This window comes from Simochromis diagramma, unplaced genomic scaffold (assembly GCF_900408965.1).
Source record: "Simochromis diagramma unplaced genomic scaffold, fSimDia1.1 OVJJ01000685.1, whole genome shotgun sequence".
Taxonomy (NCBI): Eukaryota; Metazoa; Chordata; class Actinopteri; order Cichliformes; family Cichlidae; genus Simochromis; species Simochromis diagramma.
Window position 1 is genome coordinate 4321715 of NW_024387477.1, and position 25443 is coordinate 4347157.

At 41.2% G+C, this 25443-nt stretch overlaps 3 protein-coding genes across 13 annotated transcripts in view; 1 reads left to right on the forward strand and 2 right to left on the reverse strand.

Annotated features, from left to right (window-relative positions):
- LOC120723761 (rho guanine nucleotide exchange factor 9) overlaps positions 1-2174 on the forward strand; it is a 44800-nt gene extending 42626 nt beyond the window's left edge. For 9 of the 10 annotated variants that reach the window (XM_040015446.1, XM_040015447.1, XM_040015450.1 and 6 more), the window contains one exon: positions 599-2174. In XM_040015446.1, the coding sequence (XP_039871380.1) occupies positions 599-774 (176 nt within the window). In that variant the 3' untranslated portion in view covers positions 775-2174. The remainder of the gene's footprint in view (positions 1-598) is intronic. The other variant, XM_040015449.1, reaches the window with a different exon arrangement.
- A 3555-nt stretch (positions 2175-5729) lies between these two features.
- LOC120723767 (ankyrin repeat and SOCS box protein 12-like) lies at positions 5730-10833 on the reverse strand. 2 transcript variants are annotated; one of them, XM_040015471.1, is made up of 4 exons: positions 9614-10833; positions 9089-9412; positions 7748-8276; positions 5730-7033 (listed from the first exon to the last, which is right to left on the reverse strand). In XM_040015471.1, the coding sequence occupies exons 2-4, from the start codon at positions 9371-9373 to the stop codon at positions 6888-6890; spliced, it is 960 nt and encodes a 319-aa protein (XP_039871405.1). In that variant the 5' UTR covers positions 9374-9412; positions 9614-10833; the 3' UTR covers positions 5730-6887. The 2 variants fall into 2 exon arrangements, with proteins under 2 accessions (XP_039871405.1, XP_039871404.1); XM_040015470.1 differs by having other exon boundaries at positions 9609-10833.
- A 1520-nt stretch (positions 10834-12353) lies between these two features.
- Positions 12354-24172, reverse strand: zc4h2 (zinc finger, C4H2 domain containing). The gene is made up of 5 exons (XM_040015473.1): positions 24120-24172; positions 23300-23471; positions 22916-23088; positions 14308-14470; positions 12354-13073 (listed from the first exon to the last, which is right to left on the reverse strand). Exons 1-5 carry the CDS (start codon positions 24170-24172, stop codon positions 12960-12962), a joined length of 675 nt encoding a protein of 224 aa, XP_039871407.1. The 3' UTR covers positions 12354-12959.
- Between the last annotated feature and the right edge of the window lie 1271 nt (positions 24173-25443).

The following is a 25443-nucleotide window of genomic DNA, read 5'->3' on the forward strand; positions in this document are numbered from 1 at the left end:
AGTAGCATAGTTGTGATGCTTGTAGATTGTAGCTCGACGACATTGTAGACTGTAGTTAAATGCATATTAACAGCTTTCTGTTGGCTCTATTTTCGCCACTCTTGTGTTCTCAAGTGTCGAGGGTGCTATTCAAACAAACGTGCTGTTAACAAACATGGTGGAACAGCGCCCCTTTGTCCAAATGCTCGATTTCATCGGCGTATCAGCTGTAATCTGCTGCTTCTCTTGTTTGCCCGCCACAGAGTTTGATTGAATAGCATCCTTAGTCTCCCTTGTGTCATTGCTAGAGCTGAATCTCCCAATTCAGCTTTCATCATATAGTCATCATATTTTCGGGATTAATATGCAGGAATGTTAACAGTGAAGGTCCATTTTGTATGTCTATGTGCCTGTTTTTGTGGAAGCATGACTTGATGTTGTGTTGTTGTGCCTGTTCCAGATGCAGTACTGATAACGTTTCCTCTTTGCTATCTGCCTCCCTCCTTCTTCTTTTTTTCTCTTTTGCTTTGTGCCCTGCACTGCCTCCTTGTCCCCTCTCCCTCCCCCACAAAACCTTCTTGCTCTTTTTTTGTTTTTTTTTTGGCGCCTGCCTTCCCAGGTGTAAACAGGTGCACGCCCCCTTCATACCCGCCCCCACAGGACCCCCTCAGTGTGGGGCAGTATGAGGTAACGGAGGACATGGCACAAGGAGAGGTTTTTGAATTCAGTCAATCCAAAAGAGGCCAGGCTCCTTTCTGGCAGAATTTTAGTAGATTAGCTCCATTTAAGAAATAGAGATACACAGACTCTTCCGATGGACCAGCTATTTTTCTTAGAAGCACTAAACACTGGATGATCATGTCCCCCCTCCCCCCCCATGATGAAGAAAAATACAAAAAAAAAAACCCACACAAACACGAGACTTTGAAGTTAAGGACCAATGTTAATATAGAGTGTGATTGGAAGCTGCGAGAGGACTGAAGACTTGGATTTAAAACAAAGAAAAAACATATAAAAAAATAAACACAACTTTACAGTTCATATATGTTAGTAACATTCTTAGTTATCATGCTTCTCCGGCTGAGTCAACTGTCACGAACTCTTCCCCCCTTTCTGGATAATCACGCCATCTGAATGTCCTGAAGTCATCGAGATTGTTACATGAGATCATTTTCAATCCATCTTCTGGAAAGAAACACGAGGCCAAGCCAAGTCATTCCCAGTAGTATGATTGTGACCAAAACAAAAAAACTACAAAAAAAGCTGAGATCTTGCTGTGCTGCTATGTGAGATTGTTTGATGCATTCTTCTGAATGCGAGACGACGACCTCAGCCGATCGCCGCTGCCTGTGAAGGACTTGCCAAGCTCGGCTGTCAACCTCACCTCTGAGTTAGCTCCATCCTGCCACTGATCACGCACCCATCGAGCCATCTCTGCGCTGCTGATGTCTGCGTCTGGACCTCCTCCTCGCACTCAGAGCTTCATTCTCTTCTCTGTAGCAGCTTGCATATAATAGCCCCCCTCCTCTCTCTTTCTTTTCACAGTCTGACATTAGGTGTTCCCTTCCTTCTCCACATCCCACTCGTCCTCTCTATCTCTCCATCCACCTGCTCTGCCTCTGTGAGTCAGTGGCTCTCAGAGGAAGAGTTTCACTCTTTTGTAAACCTGCCATTGGCCGTGATGTGATGATGGGTCAGGGAACAAATCAATAGGCGGAACATCAATAGTATATTTACATCCGTTCACCAACCACTCGTGACAGGGTATTCATGTCCGATCGCGCTGAGGGGGTGTGTGCGCGCGCTGGATTTGGCAGTGAGCTTAGATGAAGCAGCTGGGAGCAGGAGATAGGCCGGCAACGGTCCGCCTGCCTTGTGCCACAGCCCCTCTCCCATCCCGCCCTCCCTAGAGACCACCCCTGTAGCACTGTGCTGGCACCTGGGTGGAAAAGAGAAAAAAAAGCACAGCCTACCTCCAGAAAACGAGCGGTAAAAGTGAAGTTGTGATGCATTGGCCAAAAGAATAACATGTCAGCTGTCAAAGAAAAGACTTCGGTTGATTATTTTGTGTCACTCCCACTGTAAAAAAGCACAGCACGTACTCCCGTTTTGAGTATGAGCGATACAAATATCAACACGTCAGTGTGACCAATAAGTAAGAAGCCCATCCAGTATTCAAGGGGGTGGGGGGTGTCTAAAAAAGTGATAATGATTTGTGAAGTGGACCAAAACTAACTGGGGAAACAAAAAAGTCCACTGCAGCAGCGCAAGCCGATACCGTATACGGAGGTAGAAAGGCGAATTTAATCTGTAGCATGCAGGTTTCCTCTGACACATTCATACATCTCTATAGACTCCAGCTCCAAACCTCTGCTTTCTGCCTCACCCCTCCTCACGTTGCCCCACTCCCCCCAGATCTGGCAGTTAGCTCCAGCTCTGCTTAAGTGATTTCCAAAGGACTGTGGCGTGATCAGATTGGTTTTGTTTAATCAACAAAAACGTGTGTGAAGCCGTGGTCTGCGAGAGATCCTAGCATTATAGAGTCCTTCAGCAGTAAAAGAGAAGATCTGAGGAAGTGAAGAGGAAAATCTTACATGCATCGTGAAGACGTATTCTTTTTTTCCCACACTTGGAATGTAAGTGAAACATCTGTCCACGGTTTGTGACCACGTTTTGACCTCAGACACAGGAGTACATTTTGTGTTGAATTATATCACCAGATGGACAGTACATATACAGTTTGACAATTTGTGCAATGTGATATATCATTCTATATCTATCACTATTCACTACAGCGTGATATGAAAGAGTTATATTGTTCTATGTCATTTGTTTGCCTTCTTATAGGCCTTATAACCTGTTGGAGAAAAAACAGACCTTACAATTGCTTTGTATGTTGTAATTTATGTTTTGTTTCAGTAAAGGAAGTTGAGAAATGGGTGAGTTGGCTGCTGGTGTCTGTAGAGATGGCTCCCAGTGAGATTGTTTTGGAAGATAGTTCTCCTAGCTGGGACGGCAAAAAAATATATGGTTCCTAGGCTATCGTAACCTCAGGTCCCTTGTTATGGCCCGCTCTGCCCACCTTCCCTGCTCCCTCCAACTCCCTGCTTAACACTACCACCAGTACCAACATACAGATACAAGCATGCAGGCAAACACACACACTCAAACGCACACACTAATAATCATGCTTACTTGCTGGCCCGTTCTGCTGCGGAGAGGAGAGATGCTATCTAACAGTGCCTTCCAGCATTCCACTAGTGATTATCTATTCAGTTTCACAGGCAGATTTGAATTAGTCATGTATTTTCCCTTCAGTGCATCTCTCACTCTCTCTTCCGTTCTGTTCCCACAACCCCCGCCCCTTCCCTCATGCACACTGGGAATTCCTCGTTCCCCAGTGCACGAGAGCCGCTCGGACAGAAACTTAGGCTACGTTCACACTGCAGGTCTTAATGCTCAATTCCGATTTTTTGATCAAATCCGATTTTTTTTTGTCTGCTCGTTCACACTACAAATAAAATGCGACAGCAAACGCGCTCTAGTGTGAACCCTCAAAGCGGCCGCATGCACAAAAGAAGACGTCACACACAACGCGCTCTGTTTAGACCCAGAGCAAACAATATTGTTTGACTGTTTCAGACTTTACGTTTCCCAATTTTGCTTTAGGTTATAAAGTTATTTTGTTATTTACATTTGGCCTAATAATTATCCTTATTGCTGTTTTAGAGAGGAGCAGTGCTTCAAAGGATAGTTAAAGACTTCTGTCAGAATCTGCAGATTATACAGTACAAATAAAATGTTCACGTTTCTCCAACGTTGTCTTCCCAACAGTTTCACTGACATCTACACTGGATGGCCAGGAAGCGTTCGCGATGTCTTCTCGGGCGCTGATAATTGGTGTCTGTCTTGTGTCGGTGATGTAAAAGGCGGATTTAATGCGACCTGACCGTTCAAACAGCAGTCGCTTTCTAAAACATCAGATATGTATCGGATTCAGTACCACATACGAAAGTGACCCAGATCGGATTTGAAAATATCGGATTTGTGCCGTTCACACTGTCATACCATGATCGGATATGGGTCGCATAGGGTCAAAGAAGTCGGATTTGATGTGCTTTAGTCTGCAGTGTGAACGTAGCCTTAGAGGTCAGGCCACTTTTTCCATATAAGTAGATACTGTGCTGTTTGACTGAGACCCATTTAAAAATTGAAAGACTACTCATTTTCATATATTATCGCACATTTACATAGGAGCAGTTTTATTGCACATTAGAAATGTATTCCAATTTCAGATGTTTAGAAACATCGACTTCTTTTATTGTGTATTTAACACGCTGAAAAACAGTTTAATTTGAATATATAGTAGGAAGCAGATTTCCATTGGTCAACTTAGGTTCGCGTGTCGATCTATATTATTAAAAGTGAGTTATGAATCAAGAGTCATCTATTTTACCTTTATCAGCTACACACTGTAAATACTGTAAAAAGAACAGATCATATATTTGGATATCGGTATTTTGCGTTGGAGACGAATGTTGTTCCAGTTCTAGCGTGCGGTAGATCTCAGTACCAGGTAATTGCATGCTTGTGGCATCCAATATTTTGCATGAGACTTAAGGCAACACTTAACGAGATCATTTAGTTTTGTTTAACTTCCAATTGAATCTTCTTTTCTTTTTTTTCCCCCGGCAACACAGAACCATTCATTTGTGTGTACCCATACCATCTCACTAAAGGGAGTTCTTTTCTCTGTCCACCTGTCTCCTGCTCACTTGGCATTACAGGTTGTAGCTTCTGTTTTTTGTATTACTATTATTACTATTATTATTATTTATTGACACATAAGAGGGGAACATCTTTTCCTGAATAAAACACTGAACTGCTGATAGGGAAAATCAAAGGCACTGATGTTCTCTTAGCCCAGATATGATGGGTACTATAAACTCTAGCATCGTTTTAAACCCACACTGCTATGCTACAGACTGCTGGTTAATATTTTTTTCCTAAATATATGACTTTTTTTGGTTTGTTTTATTTTTTTGTGGAATGCCATTATGTGCAGAGGCAAAACGGGTAATCATTTTTCTACGACAACAGTGAACCAAATATGAGTTAGCACTGATCTTGGGTGTTTGTGTATAGATTTAGAGCTGAATAAATTCGAAACCTCTTGGGACGGGCTAAAAATAAACATAATCCTGAAGAGACACACACACAGTATTTCACAGCTCTTCATATCACACTCTTGTTCCTTTTAAGTACAATGACTTGACATTACAAAGCAGTTCCTCGCTTGTATTTATTGACAGCAGTATTAAACAGTACCATTTTGGCCACATGGTTTCAATGATGTATATACGCTGGTTTGAGTTTTCTTATAAAGCTATCAATCTGACCTTGTGCTCCGAGCTGAGAGGATAGCCTTCTGTGCAAATTTATTTCTGTTTTTTCGCTTTCTCTTTCCAGTCATATAACTAAGGCAGCCAAGTTAGTTGAATGCATCAGAAGTTGCACAGATTTATGTAATTCCTTCTAGTCCAGGGTGAGCCAGTAGACGCGTTCACTCACAGTTAGCATAGCAACATCTTCAGTAGGAACTCCTTGGAGTCGGTTATGCAGTCCCGTGCTGTTCCAGAATAGTCAGGGTAAAAGTCTTCAATGAGCCATATGCCGATGTTGGTGTTCAATGGCAACAAACAGAAGACTGACATCCCACATTTGGACACTATTCATTGTATATTACCATCTGGTTTCAGGGTTTGGTTTTGGGGGGGGGGGTGTCTGGATTTTTTTTTTTTTTCCCAAGTGAAAAATGTACTCACAGAATCCATATCCTTTGTCATCATATGCAAACATTTGTCATTTTCTTTCTTGCTGGCTTTTGAGTTTGATTATTTGTTGTAGAGATGAAAAACCTGAAAAATAATGCCTATTCAATCCAGAAACTGTGAATGGGAGAGTGGAAATGTCAACTGTATGTACATTATATGTTTTGATGTAATCAGAAGCACTGGGAATATGTTGTACTTTGCTGTAAAAAAAATCAATCCATATCTGATATAGCTGTACTTTTTGTTGAAAATAAAACTACAGAACTGCGGGGGGGAGGGTTCGAGGCATCAGTCTGTGAGTGAGAGCATTGTGCTGGCCTTCCTGTCGTGTGACATCATCTCCTGTTTGTTTGTAGGGCCCATTCCTAACAGCTGACACATTAACTCCAGGATATATTATGTAAGGTAAATAATATCACAGTGGTAATCACTAATCACACACACAAAAGAAAACTTTTTTTTTAAATCAACAAACTTCTAAACACTAAAATTGAATCCTGAAAATAATTATGCTCTAATCAATAAGTAATGAGCGTTATGCAAATATATTCTCCCAGCTGGAGGCACTGAAGTGGAGGCTTTTCATTCTGCTTCCTGGTGTTTTGAAGTCCAAAGACACAAGAATGTTTTTCAGGCAAGATCTAAGACATCCTGTTGTGGTGCAGACAGTGTGTGTGTGTGTGTGTGTGTGTGTGTCTGGATGTCTAAATAAGTAAGGTGACTACATGTGTCTGTGTAATGTTACCCGAGTGAAGGAGTGAGCCAAAGTGGATTTAGTGAGGTAATATCAGAATAACAATAGTGCCTGTGAGGAGCCTCAGATTTTGATATCCACAATGTATGGTGTTACTGTGGTCTCTAGTGGCCACTGATGTTGTTACACTTCCCAAAGATACAGTGGATTTTCCAACATGGAGCCCTCCTTTTGCTTCTAAAAGCTTCATAGACATGAAAGAAAATCATCTGACTTCACAGCTATAAACAATTCGGATGTAAAACAGTCCTTTAGCTTGTTCTGGTAAAAATTTAAAAAATGTATAAAAGAAAGAAAATTTTTAAAAAAGAAGAAAAGCATCACATGGCGTCTGAGGTTTCATGTTTCAAGTAATTTCTCAGGATCAGAGGAATGTCCAAGCTGTCAATTGCAGGCTCCTTGTTAGCAAAAGGGAGGTATCCTCTGATTGCCAGTCGAGCCTGTGACATCAGAGATTTGGGGCAAACTGTTGAAGAAACAGAAAACAACATTTGTATGCTGAGGTATTATAGCACCAACTCGTAACAAAAGGCACCTTACGACAATTTAGGTAAAGACCCCACAGAGTATTAAAGAGAAAACCACAACCATCAGATGATCCCCTATGAGCGAGCGCATGGTGACTGTAGGAAGAAAAAACTTCCTTTGAACAGGAAGAAACCTCTGGCAGAACCGGGCTCAGGGAGGGGCAGCACTTCTGCCATGACTGGTTCGTGTAAAGAAGAAAGACGAGAGAATATAAAATTGAATGGCATGCAGCAGTGGTGTATAAACGCATGTGAAATGTAAAGAGTAAAGAAGAAATCCTCATTGCATCATGGGACATCCCCCTGCAGCCTGAGCCTATTACAGCATAACTAAGTGATGGTTGAAAGTCACCTGATCCATCCTTACTATAACCTTTATTAAAAAAAACAAAAAGGAAAGTTTTGAGTCTAATCTCAAAAGCACAGAGGATGTTTGTCCCCTGAATGCAAACTGGGAGCTGGTTCCAGAGGCGAGGGGTCTGAAGGCTCTGTCTCCCATTCTACTTCAGAAACTCTAAGAATAATAAGTTAGGCTGCAGTGTGAAAGCAAAGCTCTATTATTGCAAGCTCTATCATCATGGGGTCTGATCATTCAAGATTTTGTATGTGAGGAGAAGGATTTTAAATTAAATTCGGGTGTGACTCGCTCTCACCTCTCTCCTTGAGGAGAAGAAGCAGAGCTTCGTTCTGCTTAGTGGTTTTGTCAATGATGAGTGTCGGCAGATAGACGTCTGCTCCAAAGTCTATAAGAAGCTGAATGTACTCCACCCCACAGCCGTAGCGGAGACACACCTCCAAAACTGTCTTCGGCTGTTTGATCCTGGCCAACATTTTCTCATCCGTGCAGTTGTAGTTGGAATTTGCACCGTGAAGAAGGAGCAGTTTAAAGCAGTCCAGGTGTCCATACACAGCTGAGATGTAGAGGGGCCCTCTGCACGCTGTGGCGTTGGAGGCCCATTCGGGGACTTTGGGCTTCACATCTACCTCAGCTCCAAACCGAAGCAGCTCTCTGAGTATGTCGACATCACCCTCTCGGGCAGCGGTCAGCACCGGGGAGCAGTTGTTGTACTGGCTGCCATTGGGATCTGCTCCAGCATTCAGCAGTGAAACTACACAGTCCAGATGTTTCCCACTGACAGCTGTGAACAGAGGCGTCTGGGCCTTCACGTCCAAGCTGTCAACCTGGATTCAGACATAAGAAACCAACAGGCTTTTTTAAAAGTAGAAACAAAGTTTGTTGATACAAGAAATTACGCCACTGATTTATCACCGCAAGTACTTTTCCCCTGAGTAAGTATCAAATACCGTCCTGTGTGCATGCGAGTAAGTGACTGGATCACAGTTTAACACCCTTCTAAGTGAAGGTATCATTTGCACAACCCAACATCCACATGTGTGCCACCGCAAGCTGTCACCTTTACTTCAGTACGACATGGTTAGCAGCTCTGTAGCTCACTGTAAGTCAAATGCTGAACTGACAATGTTGACTCTGCTCTGCTGCTGTGGGAAATCTAACCCCCCAAGGCTACTGATTAGGCTTTGACTGAAGATAATCAATTCGTTCTGCAAATCTGTTGATAGACATCTGCTGGCTTGTGCACTGAATGCACTGGAAACAAAGAGAAACATTGTTTATAGCTTGAAAAACCCAAAGAAGCATCTAATAGATGCTCCGCAGAACTGAGACGTGCTGCGAAGTTGGACTGTGTTGGTCTTGTGACTCCTTGTAACTGCTTCCACACTGCACTTAAAAATTTGATCTATTGTTCGAATTTAAAAAATCATTACGCCAGCTTTAATGCCCAAATTGTAAAATGTAATGATGCAATATATTGTAATATCACACCTTATTTTATTACTCTTCCCTTTGAACAAAATAAAAAGAAAGACAATCCATGATGTCCAAGTCCAAAATGTCATTTTTGTTAAATAAAAAAAATGAAGGCAACTTGTTACACCCTCAACATTTCATCATCCTTTCCACAAAGTCTCACCTCTGCTCCGTGCCCCAGTAGCAGCTCCAGGCACCTCAGATGTCCCAGTGCAGCAGCAGTGCGCAAGGGAGTTACGGGGACCCCCCACCCACTTCGAGCATTGATAGACTTTCTGTAATCCTCCTGAGACAGAAGCTCTGAGAGCAGAGCTACATCGTCGCTGCTCACGGCGTTGTTCAGAGCCTGACTCTGCTCGCCGTCCTCATCCTCCTCCTTGGGCTGGAGCAGGGAGAAGATCTTAGAAATGTCCATCAAACTCATGTTGGCAGCTCGGCCCAGAACCATACTGGGACTCCAGGCTAGTTCAAGTTAAAACCCTTTCATCTGCAACAGCAGAGAAAGACCATAACACCATAACTTGTCTATCGGCTTATGTTTTGTTAAGACTCATTTTTTAACATCAGAATAGCACAAACATGAAAGAATAAGGCTCACAAGCATACACCGCAATCACGAGATAAATCAGTTTGTGCCAACTGCAACTGCAGCAGTGTGGGATTTACACTGGGAAGACACCTACCTCACCTTGTTGCTTGTTGATGGTGTTTCCAACGGGAGAAGTCGAAACCCTTTCAGAGCTCCAATAAAACACAAGTCACGTGAAGTAAAGGTCCTTGAGGAATGCCCAATGGTTCCACTGGTGCAACGAGTTGAGAAAAGTGTAGTGTGCGCTGTGTGTGTGTGTATGTGTGTGCTTAAACTGACAAAGGTGCCAGAGCTCCTTTCTGGGGTGGGGTGGGGGGTGTTTGGGGGCTAATTTTAGGCCACAGATGGGCCTGACTAAACTTCCATTCTTGGAGACTAGAGTCTCATGTTTATAATTAGAAAGGTGATAAAGTTGTGACACTTAGCGATTGCCCAGTGTGACTTATCTCTGGGACATTGCTGTCTCTTTGCCACAGGTCAGCGTGTGTGGCATGTTAAGATGGAAGGCGCTGCGCTTCTATATTTCTTTTCTAAGAAGAGTGGTTATTCTGCTGCATGTGTCCTGTCATCACCCCGCTTTGCCTGGTTCACACTGAGGGAGCCATTTTGGTGAGTGTCAGCTGTGTGACTGTCAGGGTCTTCAGAGAGGAAGCCAGTCAGCTGTTACCCTGCCAAACCCACCCATGTCTTCATGCTGTCCCACGTTCAGAAGGGAGGCTCTGACACGCAGCACTCTTTCAACAGATGGCACAAGACACCAGATTCCTAGCATTGTTCAAACCCCACGAAGAGGTTTTAATTTATTTGAGCACAAAGAGCAATTAAATAGAGACATGGAGGATTGGCTTTTAATGCAAACTTCAAGAACACGGACTGAAAAATGGCGCAATCTCCAAGCTGGAATAAAAATGCAATAAGAAATACAGTGGGCTTTTTTTTGACCACAGCCAAACTAATAACATCAGTGAGACAGATTGAAAATAAACTATGCAGACCATGAAAGCAATGCGGTTGCTGGAAATGTTTAGTCCTTCACATCACATTCCCTGCTGTGACATATCACATCAAAAAATTATTGTGTCACTAAACTTGACTGTACTACTTTTATAATTTTTACAATTAATACATTACACACAAAATAGCACCAAATTTTAAACACAACAGTCCCATTTTTAAATTTCTTTTAAATAAACATATGTGTAACTAACTGCACAACATCGCTCTTTTTTAAAGTAAGAAGTTTCTGAAACTTCACCTAGCCCTTAATAAAACAATAATGTAATAATAATAACATCAAGAACAATAATGTTCTGTTTTTATTAAAGTCTAGAAATAGTTTCTTAATTTAATTGAATTAAAAGAAAAGAAAGAAAAAAAACTAAATATGCTTTATCGGTACCCTTTAAATTCCCCCGTCGACCGCCAGATGGAGGTAGTGGCGCAGTGATGGCAGGAAGTGCAGCTGTAGTAAAAACGAAAGAAGCGAGTGACGTGTTGGGAAAGCCATCTTCTTAATGAGCCGTGTGCCACGTTTTCAATTGTTTTACTAAGGCCTGGTTTAGCTAAACAACAACGATTGGTTTCGATACTCTGTTATCCCTCCCAAAAAATAAACAAACCCAACACTCAATTTAGCGCTATAAGCTAAACTTAGTCGCGGTTAATCGGTTGCGGTATTCATTTTCTTGAATGCCACTTTATCGTTTAAATAGATAGCAGTGAAGCTCTGCGTCTGTTTGGCACAGAATGGAAGAGGAGGAAGCGCTGAGAAACTACTGCAGAACAATGATTTCTCGTGTCCGGAACAAGCGCCAGTGCCCCCGGGAGCACAAACATGGAGGAGCCAAAGGGAGCAACTGGTCCGAAACTGAGAGACAAGTTGCATCAGCGCACAGAGGGAGTAACCTCCATGTTCTTGAACGCAACATAGACCCAGCCTCCCCTCATGTGGGTCAAGGTCCCGCTGTCCCACACGCCCCCTTTCAACTAGTTACGATGCTGAGGATCAAAACCTTGAAGGAGGAGATGAGACGGGTTATGAAACATCCTTGTGTGACTCTGTTTCGCCCTGTCTGGATGTCATTACGGCTGTTCCAGTCTTCATGTGCTCTTATTTGTTGACAGGCTGCAGAGGTGGAGCTGCACGGTCCCGCTGTGTGCAGCGTGTGCGCGCAGGAACAGGCTTCTCTGGCCTTGAAAACTTTTATCAGGAGGAAAAAGACACAACTGCAGATCCAAGCCCTAAAGTCCAGACTAAACACACGTTTGGGTAAGTGACTGTTAAGGGGTGATCATCTTAAGCTAACCCGCCAGCTTACATGCATGTCAGAGTAACTGATCACATCTGTTATCTGATTCTGTTTTTTTTTTTTTCTCTTATAGGATTGGACACTTTAGGGGGAGTTGGCACAGAATCTCTCAAAGCCCTCCAATGCCCCTCTCTGGATCTGAGAGGAACTACTTGGCAAAGATATGCAGGTCACAGCAACCTGGGTTTCCTTAGCAACCGCTAAGGAACGTGGAGTTGCCCTGGCAACAGATGAAATGAGGGGTTACCCTGACAAAAAAGCTACAGGAACTCATTTAGGAGACCTCGCTGTCCTTTTTCAGACAGATAGCTGCAGACATGACAGCTGCGGTATTAATGGAGCGAGGGACAGTGGCGTAAGTGCAGTCGAACATATTCTTGCCTCTTTATTTTCAAACACAGGCTAAACCCACCAACTTGCACTGCTCGGCAGCAGTTGTTTACATTCACACCCCTAAATAACACAAATGTCCAGCCTTTGTTTTGAGTGTAATAGTGGTGGTGGGGGGGAAAAAGTGCACGCTAACAGGGTTAGTACAAAACAGCAGTTTATTTTCTTATTGTATTAAACACACAAAACTATTCAAAGCAAATGAGTCTGGCCTTTTTCCCCTCCAGTTTTGGTGGTTACTGAAACACTGTAAACATTAAAACAACACTGTGTTGCATTTCACTTTTAAACCTATTCGATTTTATCTTGGCACAAAAAAACAAAACAAAAACACAACAGACAGCCATGGCAGCAGGCATGCACTGCAAAAGAAACGAGAAAATACAGTAAAATATCTAAGGCAATAACCAATAGCAACACGGGCAACATTATTCAGACAAGTTCAAATTTTCTGCATTATTACAATTACAATTGTCAGGTGCTAATAAACTACCATGGAAGTCGTACATTACATATAAACACATCCAAAGCACTGGAAAAACTACAAAATAACATTACTAGATGCTCAACCAAATCTTGACAGGTTAGGAGCAAGTTACTAAGACAGTTTGTTAAACTGGGGGGGACTGTGTGGAAACTGGAAACACAGACCTGTCAGACCAGTCATGTGGACTGTACACGGCTGATTCAAGGTCAGTGTCTTGGACCAGTTGTCTTTATACTCCTCTGAAGCTAAAGGTGGGAGTCTATTCATCTGGCTTCCTCTTGGGCTTCTTTGGGTTGCGGGAGCGGCTTTTAGCCTTACATAATGGACAGATGGGAGCGTTACGATGAATCTGCTGGTGGCAGGACAGGCAAGCCTGGAGAAAGGTGGAGGTGGTTAGTGCGAGAACTTAATTTGAGGACTTTCTTGTGTTGTACAGATAAGAAGCACCACAGGTTTCATGCAGCTACGTAATCCATCAGATAGTGTCTGTTGACTGAAGCACCACTAAAGAAAGACACGAGTGAAACTCATCAACTTGTACAGAAATAGCCACAAGCAATAAAAGTGGGCAGGTCACAAATTAAATTTATCTTTTGTCCTTATTTTGTCCGCAAAGCTGATTTTAGAAGCAGGAAAAATGGGCAAGTGTAAGGATTTGAGAGAGTTTGACAAAAGGCCAAACTGATGGCTAAATGACTGGGTCAGAGTTTAAAAAACTGCAGCTCTTGTGGGATGTTCCCAATCTACAGTGGTCAGTATCTATGAAAAGTCCGAGGAAGGAACAGTGGTGAACCACTGACAGGGTCATAGACGGTCAAGGATCACTGACGCATGTGAGGAGTGAAGGCTGGCTTGTGTAGTCTGATCCAAGAGACGAGGTCCCGTGGCTCAAACTGCTGAAAAAGTTAACGCTGGTTCTGACAGAAAGGTGTCAGAATACACAGAGCATCACAGTTTGTTGTTTACAGGGCTGCAGACCAATCAGGCTGCTCATGCTGACCCATGTCCACCACCGAAAGACCCAAGATTGGCATTAGAACTGTACCACGGAGTAATGGAAGACGGTGGCCTGGTCTGATGAATCAGGTGTATGTGCGTTACTTACCCAAGGAATACATGACACTAGGATACCCTATGGGAAGAAGGCAAGCTAGCAGAAGCAGCGCAATGCTTTGGATATTGTTCTGCCAGGTTGACCCGTACCACCTACCACTGTTGCAGACCATTAACGCGTTCTGCCACAAAGCAGAAATAGTTCAGGAATGGTTTGAGAAGCACAACAACGAGTTTGAGGTGTTGACTTGGCCTCCAAAGTCGAGCATCTGTGGAACGTGCTGGACAAACAAGTCTGATACATGGAGATCCCACCTCTCAACTACAGGAGTGAAAGTATCTGTTGCTATGATACCAAAGCACACCTTCAGGGGTCTAGTGGAGGGTCTGCGGGTCGGGTCTGCGGGTCGGAGCCGTTTTGGCAGTAAAAGGGGGATCGACCCAATATTAGACAGGTGGTGAGAATGTTATGCCTGATTGGTGTATAAATAGCTGAAGTTTATGTCAGTTAAATTCACAGTGCTTTGGCATCATTATCTTTGTGTAGGTAATACCTTCATAGGTGGAGGTTGCTGTCTGAAGGTGGCTGTCTGACGGGCGTCTTGCTTCCTGGACACCTGAAGCTGCTGTGCTGCGGCTGCGGCGGCAGCAAGGGATTCTGGAATGGCAGGCTCATGCGTCTCCTTCTGCCACTCTGCCTTCTGCTTCTCAAAGTAACTGTTCAAAAGGAAAAGCGAAACCTGGCTAGCAGTGAGTCCTATTTAATGCTTATGAATCATATTCCAGTTGAGATTACCCCATCTACACCGTGCACCACGAGACGAGGGGCGGCAAAAACTGAACAAAAGGAAGACTTAAATTGAACATTATAGTGGAACTCACACGTTCTCTTTTTATGCACAACTTTGAGCAAAAGCACAGTCATGTGAGACTGTCTACATGCATACAAACGTGTGTGTGTGTGTGTGGGCAGGGGAGGGCTGGGAAAGAAATGTGGCCTTGGACTTTATGCTTGACTGGCTCGTTTTCCAAAAAAAAAAAAAAAAAAAAAGTGATATCCTATTTCATTACGCTCTGATTTTTCTCAAAATAAGTCTGCGATAGAGCAGAACTTTGAGCATTCACAAACCAAACTCGATGATCCACCAATGCTCCGAACAATAAAGATCATTTGCAAGCACCACATTAACACACACATCGATTCATGCGCTAAAAGTTTATGTGCCATTTTTGTTTTCATACAAGTTAATACCTCAGTGTGAGGTTTTCTTGCTATTATGGAGGTGTAGCGTGCTCATTTGTGTGCTGAGACATCACTCTTATACGATCTCTTTAAAAAAAAAAAAAAAACCCAGCAGCACCCCACAGGCCTGTGAGGTGTGATTTAATTTTCTCAGAAACCGCTCCAACACAACTTGTGATACAACTACAGTGGCTACTATTACTACTAAGTACGGTTACTCAACGAAACTCGAGCAAATGGTGCTTCAAACGTCTCCTCCGACATCTCATGAATCTTTCTCTCACTGTGGTGACTTGTGTTTATGAAAAGCACTTAAGAACAACAGCGGTATAAGCCAGAACTTGCATTTACCAAGTACTAAAGTTGGTATTCAAGTATCTCATACATTCAGGATGAACATGAAGGAGCATGCCACTAAGAAAAAAGGAAGATTACTACCTGGCCTAAAATGAATTAATCAGCTAAGCTTCCTCATAGCACGCGGCCAAATTAAGAATCCAAACTGCCAACAATGTCAGCCTGCTGAATTTCCCCAACAGCAAATATATTGACACCCCTTTCTTTCTTTTTTTTTCCCAATGTGCTTTCAAGTTAGAAAGTTTTTCCTTGCATAGGGAGGAATGTCACGTACTGCGAGAGAACCACCAGATCATCATCAGTCTGGTAGAATCATTAGTGAAAATACACAAGTGTGATATCTCCACTGAAGACTGCTTTTCTACAGCTGTGCTAGCACAGACCTGAAAAAACAACAACATGCATTTGCAGTATTAATTTAATCACTTTAAAATATTTGCACCTATACAGCAAAATGTAGAGGATACAATAAACAAAGCCAAAGCTGTGGAATACTTCACTTCCTAGCCCAAAAATGGGATCCACTGCACTATTAGGACCATTAACTATGATTTCCTCCACATCGTAAAATGTACAATCACCTACTGTTGATGGATGTCAGCCTGCAGTTTGTGCTGCTGGGAGTCTACTTATCAGCCCCCCTACCCCGCGAAGATGTACCTCTGGTGTTGTGGATAACAGGAACTTTTTGAAGCAAGAAATTTCTGTCAGCAGCTGAAACTGGAATCTAGACAAGTGGAATTATTTTATATTAGACTTAAATGTCTGAACAGGCTAACAAATCTGTTGATCACAAGAATACCTATCTGATGTTTAAACGCCTAAGTGTTCAAAGGTTCCTGCTAAGACAAGAAAATTTGCCAGAGACTCTAAAAGTGTGTGAAAAAAAAGTAAATACTGGTCTTTAGAGTTTTAATGCCAGTTTCTAATAACCCCTATTTTAGGTGCCAGCTTCTAATAGCACATATTTTCCCAGTTACTCTTTATATAGTCATGCTGATTCTGTTGAGGTGATTTAACTTGCCAGTCTTTACAAATAACTGCAGTTGTTTCTCTGTTGCCATCCAAATACAGTCTAGGGATGTCACCAGAAGTAATACTTACAACAACTTTAAAAAATGGAAAGACTGAAAATGTCCTGGAACTTGTTTTTTTGTTTTTTCCTTCCCCAATTCCATATGTGCTGTAGGTAGCACAGGCCTAAGTGTTTGAATCTATCTGTACAAGCTAAAGAAGAAGGAGGCAGACACGCTCAGGCATAGGAATACACGTGGAAGATGTGTTGCAATGGCTCCACCCAGACTTACTGATAAGAAAGGCAGAGTGGGGTACAAAGATATTTTGCGGAACTGTTAACTGAGTTCCCAAAACGTAATATGTAAAAAATGTTACTGTTACTTCTTTACTGTAATTCGAGAACCAAGAGAGGAATACTTCCAATTTAGCGAAGCACCTAAAAGCCTGTAACTAAGTTTGATTTGCATGAACATCCAAAGCAGGACTACACCTCATATTACCATTTTGTTTGAGACAGCTGGCACAATTGCTGTGGTATCCACTATTTTCATAGACTACAATGTTGGCAATGGCTTATGTTAAATGTGTGGCACTTGTAGGTTGCTTTGCTTTCACTCTTCTTTCCAGTTCATCCCAAACCAGCTCGATGGGGTTTAAGGTGAGAGACTGTGCTGGCCACTCCATGTTTTCAAGCTTACTACCTTATCCTTGTTTCCTAAGGTGGTCCTGGCATAGCTTGCACTTATGTTTTGGATTATTTTCCTGCTGTACAATGAACTCCTCACCAACTAGGCGCATTCCAGAGGCAACTGCATGGCGCCGCAGAATGCTGTGGTAGCCGTCTTCAGTGTGTGCCTTTCACTCTCTCACAAAGCAAAACAGCCATAGAACATTATGCTTCCTCCTCCATGTTTGAAAGCTGATGTCACACAGTGTGGAACCATCCTTTTGCTTAAATCCTCAGTGATGAACTGAATATTTAAAATTTTTATTTATCAGTCCATAACACCTTCTTCCAGTCTTCAGTAGTCTATTGGTGATGTTTCATGGCTCAGACAAGCCTCTTTTTCTTATTCTGATGTCTTAGGTTTCTGATGGCTTTCATGCTGCAAATCTACTTGTAAAACCGGCAACATGAAGTCTTCTCTTCACAGATGAAGCTGAGATGTGCCTACAACTGCTATTAGGCTGTGTTTGAAGCTGTGTTCCTGTGAGCCGCCTAGCAAACCAGCTGTTGACTCTCAAAAACCTGTCTTCTGATTCTGTTGTGGTTTCCTGTCATCGTTTCCCCCAGTTTCTCAGTGCTTTTTGATGGTGAAGGAAACCGTACTCGCTGACACCTTGACTTTCTTCGCAATTTCTCTGTAGGAAAAACTTACACTTTCAAATGTTATGATGGTCTGTCTCTCTTGCATTGGTAATTGCCTTTTTCTCACCATTTTTATAACAACACACTACTTTCTGCAGTACAATACTGTTCAAATAATGCTCACGCAGGTACGACACCACAGTGTGTGTACTTTTATGGAGACATATGGAGTTGTAAGTAATCAAGAAAATTTGGGACACCTGTAGGAATCGCTAGCACTAACTTTGAAAGCTCAATCAACCTCCATTGCTGCAGAACAGCTATAAATTGTTAACCCATCTCTTGTTCCTTGAAAAAAAAAAAAAAAACTTTTTGGATAGCAGAAATATACATTGTTTTCAGTTTTGGATAACCTTACTACTAAAAAAAACTTCAGTTAGTTCATCACTTACCTCTGTACCATTTATTTTTTTAAATATGGTGTTCTAAGACTTTTGACCGGCAGTATATAAACTAAACTTAGTATAAACCAAATACTCCAAATATTAAAAACACTAAGGGATCCAACACACCAGAGATGGCCACGAGACCACACAATGAAGCAGTATTCTAGGAAATCATCTGCCTCGCCACTGGAGCATGCCAAATTTCTGCTCTTAAAATAATTTTCTCCTTCTTTTTTGCACCTGTGTTTTAGCACTGTCAAGTCTTCCTTTAAGGACCTGCTCCACCATATTGATGACAGGGAAAGGCAGCTGTCATTCTCTGTAGATATTTATCCAATCCAATGGTCTTTTATCTCAGCAGTTTTCGCCAATGACTTAACTACTGTGTGATGGTACTAAATAAGCCAAGGCACAGAAGTCACAGGAGAGCCATTACTCTGCCAATTATAGCCACATAAGTCACTGACTGTACTAAGTTCACCATGTTTGGGGCAAACTAAATTTTCATTTTCGTGATCAGGCAGATTCTCTCATGAACATTACATCACAACTGTTGAAATACTATCCTGTTTGCTCAAAAGATAACGTCTTGGACTTTGATAACTTTGTAATCACTTGAATAGACTTTGAGCCTGATGCTTAGATAATGCTGTTTGCGATCCAAAGCCAGAAGTAAATCTTTTCTGTAACTACTGCAATCTCTGTTTTAATTACAGCAAAAGTAGAGCAATAGAGCAACAAGAACAATAAACGTTTTTAAAGGCTAACTATTTTATGTCTCATCCTGGTGTCATTTTCTTTTTAAGTACTGACAGCAAAATTTTTCTAATCTTAGAAATTTAGGAGTATGTGTTTTTAGATCTCTTTATTGACATTCCCTACCCTTATCAAAATACAGTGAGATGCACTAGACTGATCCCTCTGTGTGAATTAATTCATCCCAATATACAAGTCCTCTAGCCCCGTCAGCAATACCTCAACAGAATCCCGCTCATTTAAAATTGTGTAGAAACCAAATTGCTGTCTGTCCTTTGGTTGTGTGTGAATATTTTTATGTGCCACATTTGCCAAAAAAAATAAAATAAAAAAATAACAACATGCCTTTGCACAAACCACTTTCCATTAGTGACTGGATAATGCAATAATAAATTTCAAGTATGAATTCCGCTGTTGCTTCATCCCTCTGACACAGTGTCTCTGAAACAGATCCTGTTATCGGGTCATTAATTACAAGTTGGGGCCTGTTGAGAAATAAAACCTGCTGCTTGGTTGTGTTTCATGATTAATGTCGAACACCTGTGTATCATTATTACCTGAAGCAACAGACTCTCTTAGATTTGAACTGGAGTGTTTTTGTTTCTTTTTTACCAAATGGAAATTTGCATCCATTTGAAATTCAATGATTACACGAGGTGTTCCACAAGGTTCCACTTTTGGACCTTTTTTTTGCAAATGCAATAATAAAGTTAACTACTAATTATGATTCTGGTTACCTTTGGGCATTGCAAGTGACAACATTTAAATGTGTAAATACTTCTATTTCATTATAGTAAAATGACTACAGGGTTTCTATTAGACCTGATGGCTGTGATAAGGGAGTTAAGGTTTAGTGATTGTGGTTGGTCAGATCCATGTGTCCTTCTGAATGCCGGAAAAGCAGCCAAAGAGAGACACCAAGGAATATGCTAATTCAATCTCTGAAGAGGATGAGCTTTCCTAGCATACTCATCTGTAGTCTTAATCCATCAGCTGCAATCCAGTGTCAAGTATCCAAAGGTAAACAGGTAGCACTTCCACAAAACATAATGTCAGTCTGTTAACATCACCGAAATACATCAGCTAAAGTGAGATTGTCACCTTTTCCTGAAGTTTTATTCAAATGCTGCCTGTTCAGATTTGGATACTTGAGACTGGAAACATCTGGTCATTTATTTCCCACATGTAGCATAAAAAAAATGGTGTATGTATATAGAGTACTGTGCAAAACTCTTGTTTTGTGCCTTGTTCGTTTATATTTTGTTGGGAAATGGGAAATAAGTGTAGCGATTTAATGAAACATGCAAGTATACAAAATAGGGCTGCTCAATTAATCGAATTTTAATCACGATTACGATCTGGGCTTTCAACGATCATTAAAAATGACTGAGCCGATTATTAGCACCTCCCTCATGCTTTACTCTGGCGCTGCTCCGTGTGGCAAATCGAGCGCACCTCTCTGCATTTCGAACACTCATCACAACAATTAAGAGGACCCGAGGGAAGCTCGGAAAGCTAAGCAGACGTTATTTGGAGAGGAGAGGTTAAAAAAAAAAAAAAAAAACTTCAGTGGTGTGGAAACATTATGGGTTCACGGAGTCAGACGTGGATCAAGTAGACATAGTGTGTAAACTTTGCTACAGTGTCGTAGCTGCACCACAGTGCAACACTGCAAAGTTCACTAAACATAGATGTTTACATTTTTCATTTATTTCTTATATTGCAAACATTTGCACTGTTATCAGTATTTCCACACTATTTTATATTATTTTTTAAAGTCATTATTCAATACATTGTTATTGTTAACCCTTTAAAGCCGGTCAGAGCAGCACGCTCCGTTTTGTGTAACTATTTTTAAATCCCTGTACCATGTAAGCTAGCACAATAATTTTTTTTTGCATATGAAACTTACATCTTATGCCATCAGCTTGTCCTTGGTCACAGTTTCCTTCCACATAAAGCTTTGCAAAAATTGCATAAAAAGCGCTAGCAGGAACAAAAACATAATATTCCAGAAACACGCTTTGCCGATCCAATCAGCTGTTCGTAACACTTCCCACATTGAAACAGACGTCAGCGCGAACTATCGCATGTCCGCCATTTCCTGCCCAAAACAGGAAGTGACATCATTTTCGCGGAAAATGTAGTTTTTTACTTGTAGGCCTTAAAAGCCTATAATGGTGTTTTTATAAATCATGTTTGACTTTTCTGAATAGTTTCTGGGATGCTTAGAACTCGAATTGCACTGCTGGAAATAGTTTATTTTGATGCACCTGCTGTTTTCTTTGCAAATTTGCATCATAGGATTGTTTTTTTGTTTTTCCTGCAGTATATAAAAATTGCTGTATCTCCAAAATAAAACTATGAAGACACTCAAAATAAATTTCCTGTTGTTGTAAACTATTTTTTGCAACTTTTTTGTATTTAAAGTTTTGAGGGATAAACCTCTTAAATTTCTCCAAGTAGAAATATATGTAAAAAAAAAAACAAAAACAATTTTCAATTTTTTTGTAGTTTATTGCACTTTTTTGCAATTAATGTAGTTACTATGGACTTAATGCATACATATTATTAAAAATATAAACTATAACAGTTGTATTGATGTATAGCAACTTGAAATGCTCCCACAAATGGCACTACAGCATGTAAAAAAATAATATAAGCTCTGGCAGACTTGGTTCTATGGTAGGTCTTAAAGGGTTAAATAAATATCGTCAAATAATCGAGATCTCAATTTCAGTGAAAATAATCGTGATTATCATTTTTGCCATAATCGAGCAGCCCTGATACAAAACGTTTTTTTACCACTTTAACTAGCTTTAAAGTCAATATATTGTATGAAAATCTTTACTTTTCAACAGAGCCTGAAATCACTTCCTTGAAATTTGAAAAAGTAATACTTCTCCAGGCTTCTTGAAGGACATTCCAAAGCTCTTCTTTGGTTGTTGGCTGCCTTTCTGTGCCTTGTTTTGTGGATCAACACAGGGCTTACAAGGCATCAGTTGAAAGGGCCAAATGCAATTCCCACTAATCAGTTTCCTCAATTTTTTTTAAGGACACAAATATGCTAAGTTATTGGCTAATATCTAGGAATCAGCTTGTCAGTACAAAAATGCTATTTTATGCCTGTCAAACTGTGGTAACGATGGTATTTTTGTAGATTCAACTAAAAGAATCGGTTGCTAGTAATCATTTAAAATTATTGTTTTGCTAATTTATCTATTATGTGTAGATACAGCACTGGTTTGTCTGGTTGAGTTAGGTGTCTATGCTTGAATGATTCAGTGTTCAGTGGCTTAACTAAAAAATAAACAACAGTCCTTTGAAAATGAGCAGGTAAGGCTGGGCTGTATGACCACAAATCAAAAGTCACAAGTCACATCCATGACAGCTTTGATTGATTTTCAATCAGTTGTCCAGCCCTATGTACAAGGACTAGAATGCAGCCAGTATCCAAAGAATAAGTTTGAAAAACATTCTGAAAACCTGGAGAACTATTGCTCAATACCACTTTACAAAAAGTACAAGAAAGTCTGGGTCTTTGAAAGGAAACTAAAGAAACAAGAGGTCACTCAAGTCTACTGTTCCAGCAGGAAATCATATTTAATGTTGTTTACGTGATGCAGCTTCCCTCTAAGTGGACATAAGTTGGTGGATATTAGTTGCACAACTAAAACAATATGAAGTCATAACATTCTCACTAAATTTGTATTCAGTTTTTCAAACTGCTGTATTTTTTCTACCTATGACACACTGTAGATCACATTGCCTTTTAACAGCACTGCATTCTTTTTTTATCGTTTCCATCCTGTCGCATCTAGACAGCAATATCTCAAGAGGGCAATAAACAAACTCAACAGCTGAACTACTTAACAAGTAGTAGTATGCACAACTACTTAATGTTGACAAGAAAATTTGATGAGATTTACTGCATAAATATTATGACGTTGAATGCACTGTGTGTGTGTGTGTGTGTGTGTGTGTGTGTGTGTGTGTGTGTGTGTGTGTGTGTGTGTGTGTGTGCGTTTACTGACTCCAAGGAGAGCTTCTCCTCTTCTTCATTCAAGTTAGGGAGTCTGTGTAGACCTAAAGTCATCCTCAGGGCATCAACATGCTCCTTCAGTGGTTTGTACTCATCATGCAGGCGCCGAGTTGTTTCAAGCAGTTTATTGAGGTCATTCTCCGATTGCTTGATGGTGCTCTCCATCTAAAAGCACAAGCAAAGCAAGGGCTGATTTTTGAGAAATGCACATGTAATATACTCAGCCTAAGCTATCTGTAGTAACATATAACCACTGGAATCTTTCATCCTGCTACATAACACCAGCAGACACTGTAGTGACTAGAAGTTGTTGTGAAATCACATGAAAGTTCAACAGTGATTTAGTGGCACTTACTAGAGAACAGCACCCACTCACCACATTGATATCTGCATGGATGAGGCGCAGCTCCTCCACATGGGCCATTTTTTCTTGAAGCAGGAGATCCATTTCTTGTTTGTACTCTTTCAAATGTTTCTCCTCAGACTCCAGAGCCTCAAACTCAATCTTCAGACGAGACTTAATCTTCTGCATTTGGATAGTCTTATTCCTGCAGGCAGTGGGACAAGGAAAAAGACATGAGCTCCCAGGTTGTCTCAGTCACTCCTATGCACACGGCGCAAAAGATTTTAAACATAAAAGCAAACACAAACACATTTCCATCTGCTTTGCGGTATTGAATTTGTGCATATTTCTAAGCTCTAATTGCAGTAATGTTATGACCTATTTAAGTGAGCCTGCACTGTAATTAATTCATACATAATTACTGTATCAAAGCGTTATAGCAAGGGAAACATTACTTTGCACTACACTACATTACACTGACAGCCTGCTAAGCTAAGGAGCTACCTGGCAGACAGTAACAATTAGCAACGCACATCTGGCATCTTGTTGTCACACATCTGGAATGTGGATGCACATGGCTCAAATATGCGGTTAAATTACAACTTGCTTATATGTGTCATATTCAGCCCGCCTGCCACTTCAGTCAAAAACAAGTTAACACAGAGCTACACTCGCTCAAACCTGTTTAAAAGAAAGGACACAGAGCAGGTCGGCTAATATTAGCTAGCTCAGTAACAAAAGCGAAGCCAAAGGGGCTTTTACCTTGGTCGGCTAATGTTAGCTAACATAGCGTATACTTAGTACGTGCCAAACATTCAGGCAACCTTAACTGTATCCAACATCTGAGTTTTACCGTATCTCCAGGATGTTCTCCAGTTTGCACATTATTTCTTGTTCGTCTGCCATCGTTCACCAGTCACTAGTCGTTCAGCTGGCCAGCTCAGTTACCCGCGAGGCCAGGGTGGTCCCCTTGTTGATAAAAACACAATAGCCAACGCGAGCGCGCACACGAGCACGCGTCCGTACTGTAAAAGCGTGGCTACGTAATGACAAGTGGAACCGCGAGCCCCCTGCTCCAAGCAACCCCAAGCAACCTGCGAGACACTCAAGTACAAACTGTCCACTTCCTCTCTCTAAAGTAACTATATACAAGCTATTTAAAGAAACTCACGGTCAGCAAACAAAGCACAAGAACCATATACATACACTTGTGACTGTGTTAAGTGCTTTGTGCAACAGATCACGTTTCCTTAAGTTGTAACCTTTCACTGAGGTTCAGATGGATTTGATGTACTCATCAGAGGCTTATTCAGCTAAATCATCATGCAGTCATTGTTCACCACCTGTTATAAATATGGCTGTGCCTCAAGTTTCCAGCTTACAAAGTAGCACTGGCAGTGGGAAACATGGCATCAGATCTAAGCCAAAATGTCAAAGTCTAAAGTGCTATTTCCAAGCATTAATTTGCAGTACTGAATCCATAGTATGCACAGTTTTTACAAATAAGACCAGCTTAATACAGGGAGTGCAGAATTATTAGGAAAGTTGTATTTTTGAGGAATACTTTTATTATTGAACAACAACCATGTTCTCAATGAACCCAAAAAACTCATTAATATCAAAGCTGAATTTTTTGGAAGTAGTTTTTAGTTTGTTTTTAGTTTTAGCTATTTTAGGGGAATATCTGTGTGTGCAGGTGACTATTACTGTGCATAATTATTAGGCAACTTAACAAAAAACAAATATATACCCATTTCAATTATTTATTTTTACCAGTGAAACCAATATAACATCTCCACATTCACAAATATACGTTTCTGACATTCAAAAACAAAACAAAAACAAATCAGCGACCAATATAGCCACCTTTCTTTGCAAGGACACTCAAAAGCCTGCCATCCATGGATTCTGTCAGTGTTTTGATCTGTTCACCATCAACATTGTGTGCAGCAGCAACCACAGCCTCCCAGACACTGTTCAGAGAGGTGTACCATTTTCCCTCCTTGTAAATCTCACATTTGATGATGGACCACAGGTTCTCAATGGGGTTCAGATCAGGTGAACAAGGAGGCCATGTCATTAGTTTTTCTTCTTTTATACCCTTTCTTGCCAGCCACGCTGTGGAGTACTTGGACGCGTGTGATGGAGCATTGTCCTGCATGAAAATCATGTTTTTC

Bases quoted from the DNA above. Each gene is read 5' to 3' on its own strand.
- zc4h2 (XM_040015473.1), bottom strand. From the start codon at position 24,172: ATGGCAGACGAACAAGAAATAATGTGCAAACTGGAGAACATCCTGGAG. The intron at 23,089-23,299 runs GTGAGTGGGTGC...TTGTGCTTTTAG, and splicing joins TCCATGCAGATATCAATGTG to ATGGAGAGCACCATCAAGCA. The intron at 13,074-14,307 runs GTATTACCTACA...ACCTTTCTCCAG, and splicing joins AGCAACCTCCACCTATGAAG to GCTTGCCTGTCCTGCCACCA.
- LOC120723767 (XM_040015471.1), bottom strand. From the start codon at position 9,373: ATGGTTCTGGGCCGAGCTGCCAACATGAGTTTGATGGACATTTCTAAG. The intron at 8,277-9,088 runs GTGAGACTTTGT...GTCTGAATCCAG, and splicing joins TACTGGGGCACGGAGCAGAG to GTTGACAGCTTGGACGTGAA. The intron at 7,034-7,747 runs GTGAGAGCGAGT...TTTCTTCAACAG, and splicing joins TCTTCTCCTCAAGGAGAGAG to TTTGCCCCAAATCTCTGATG.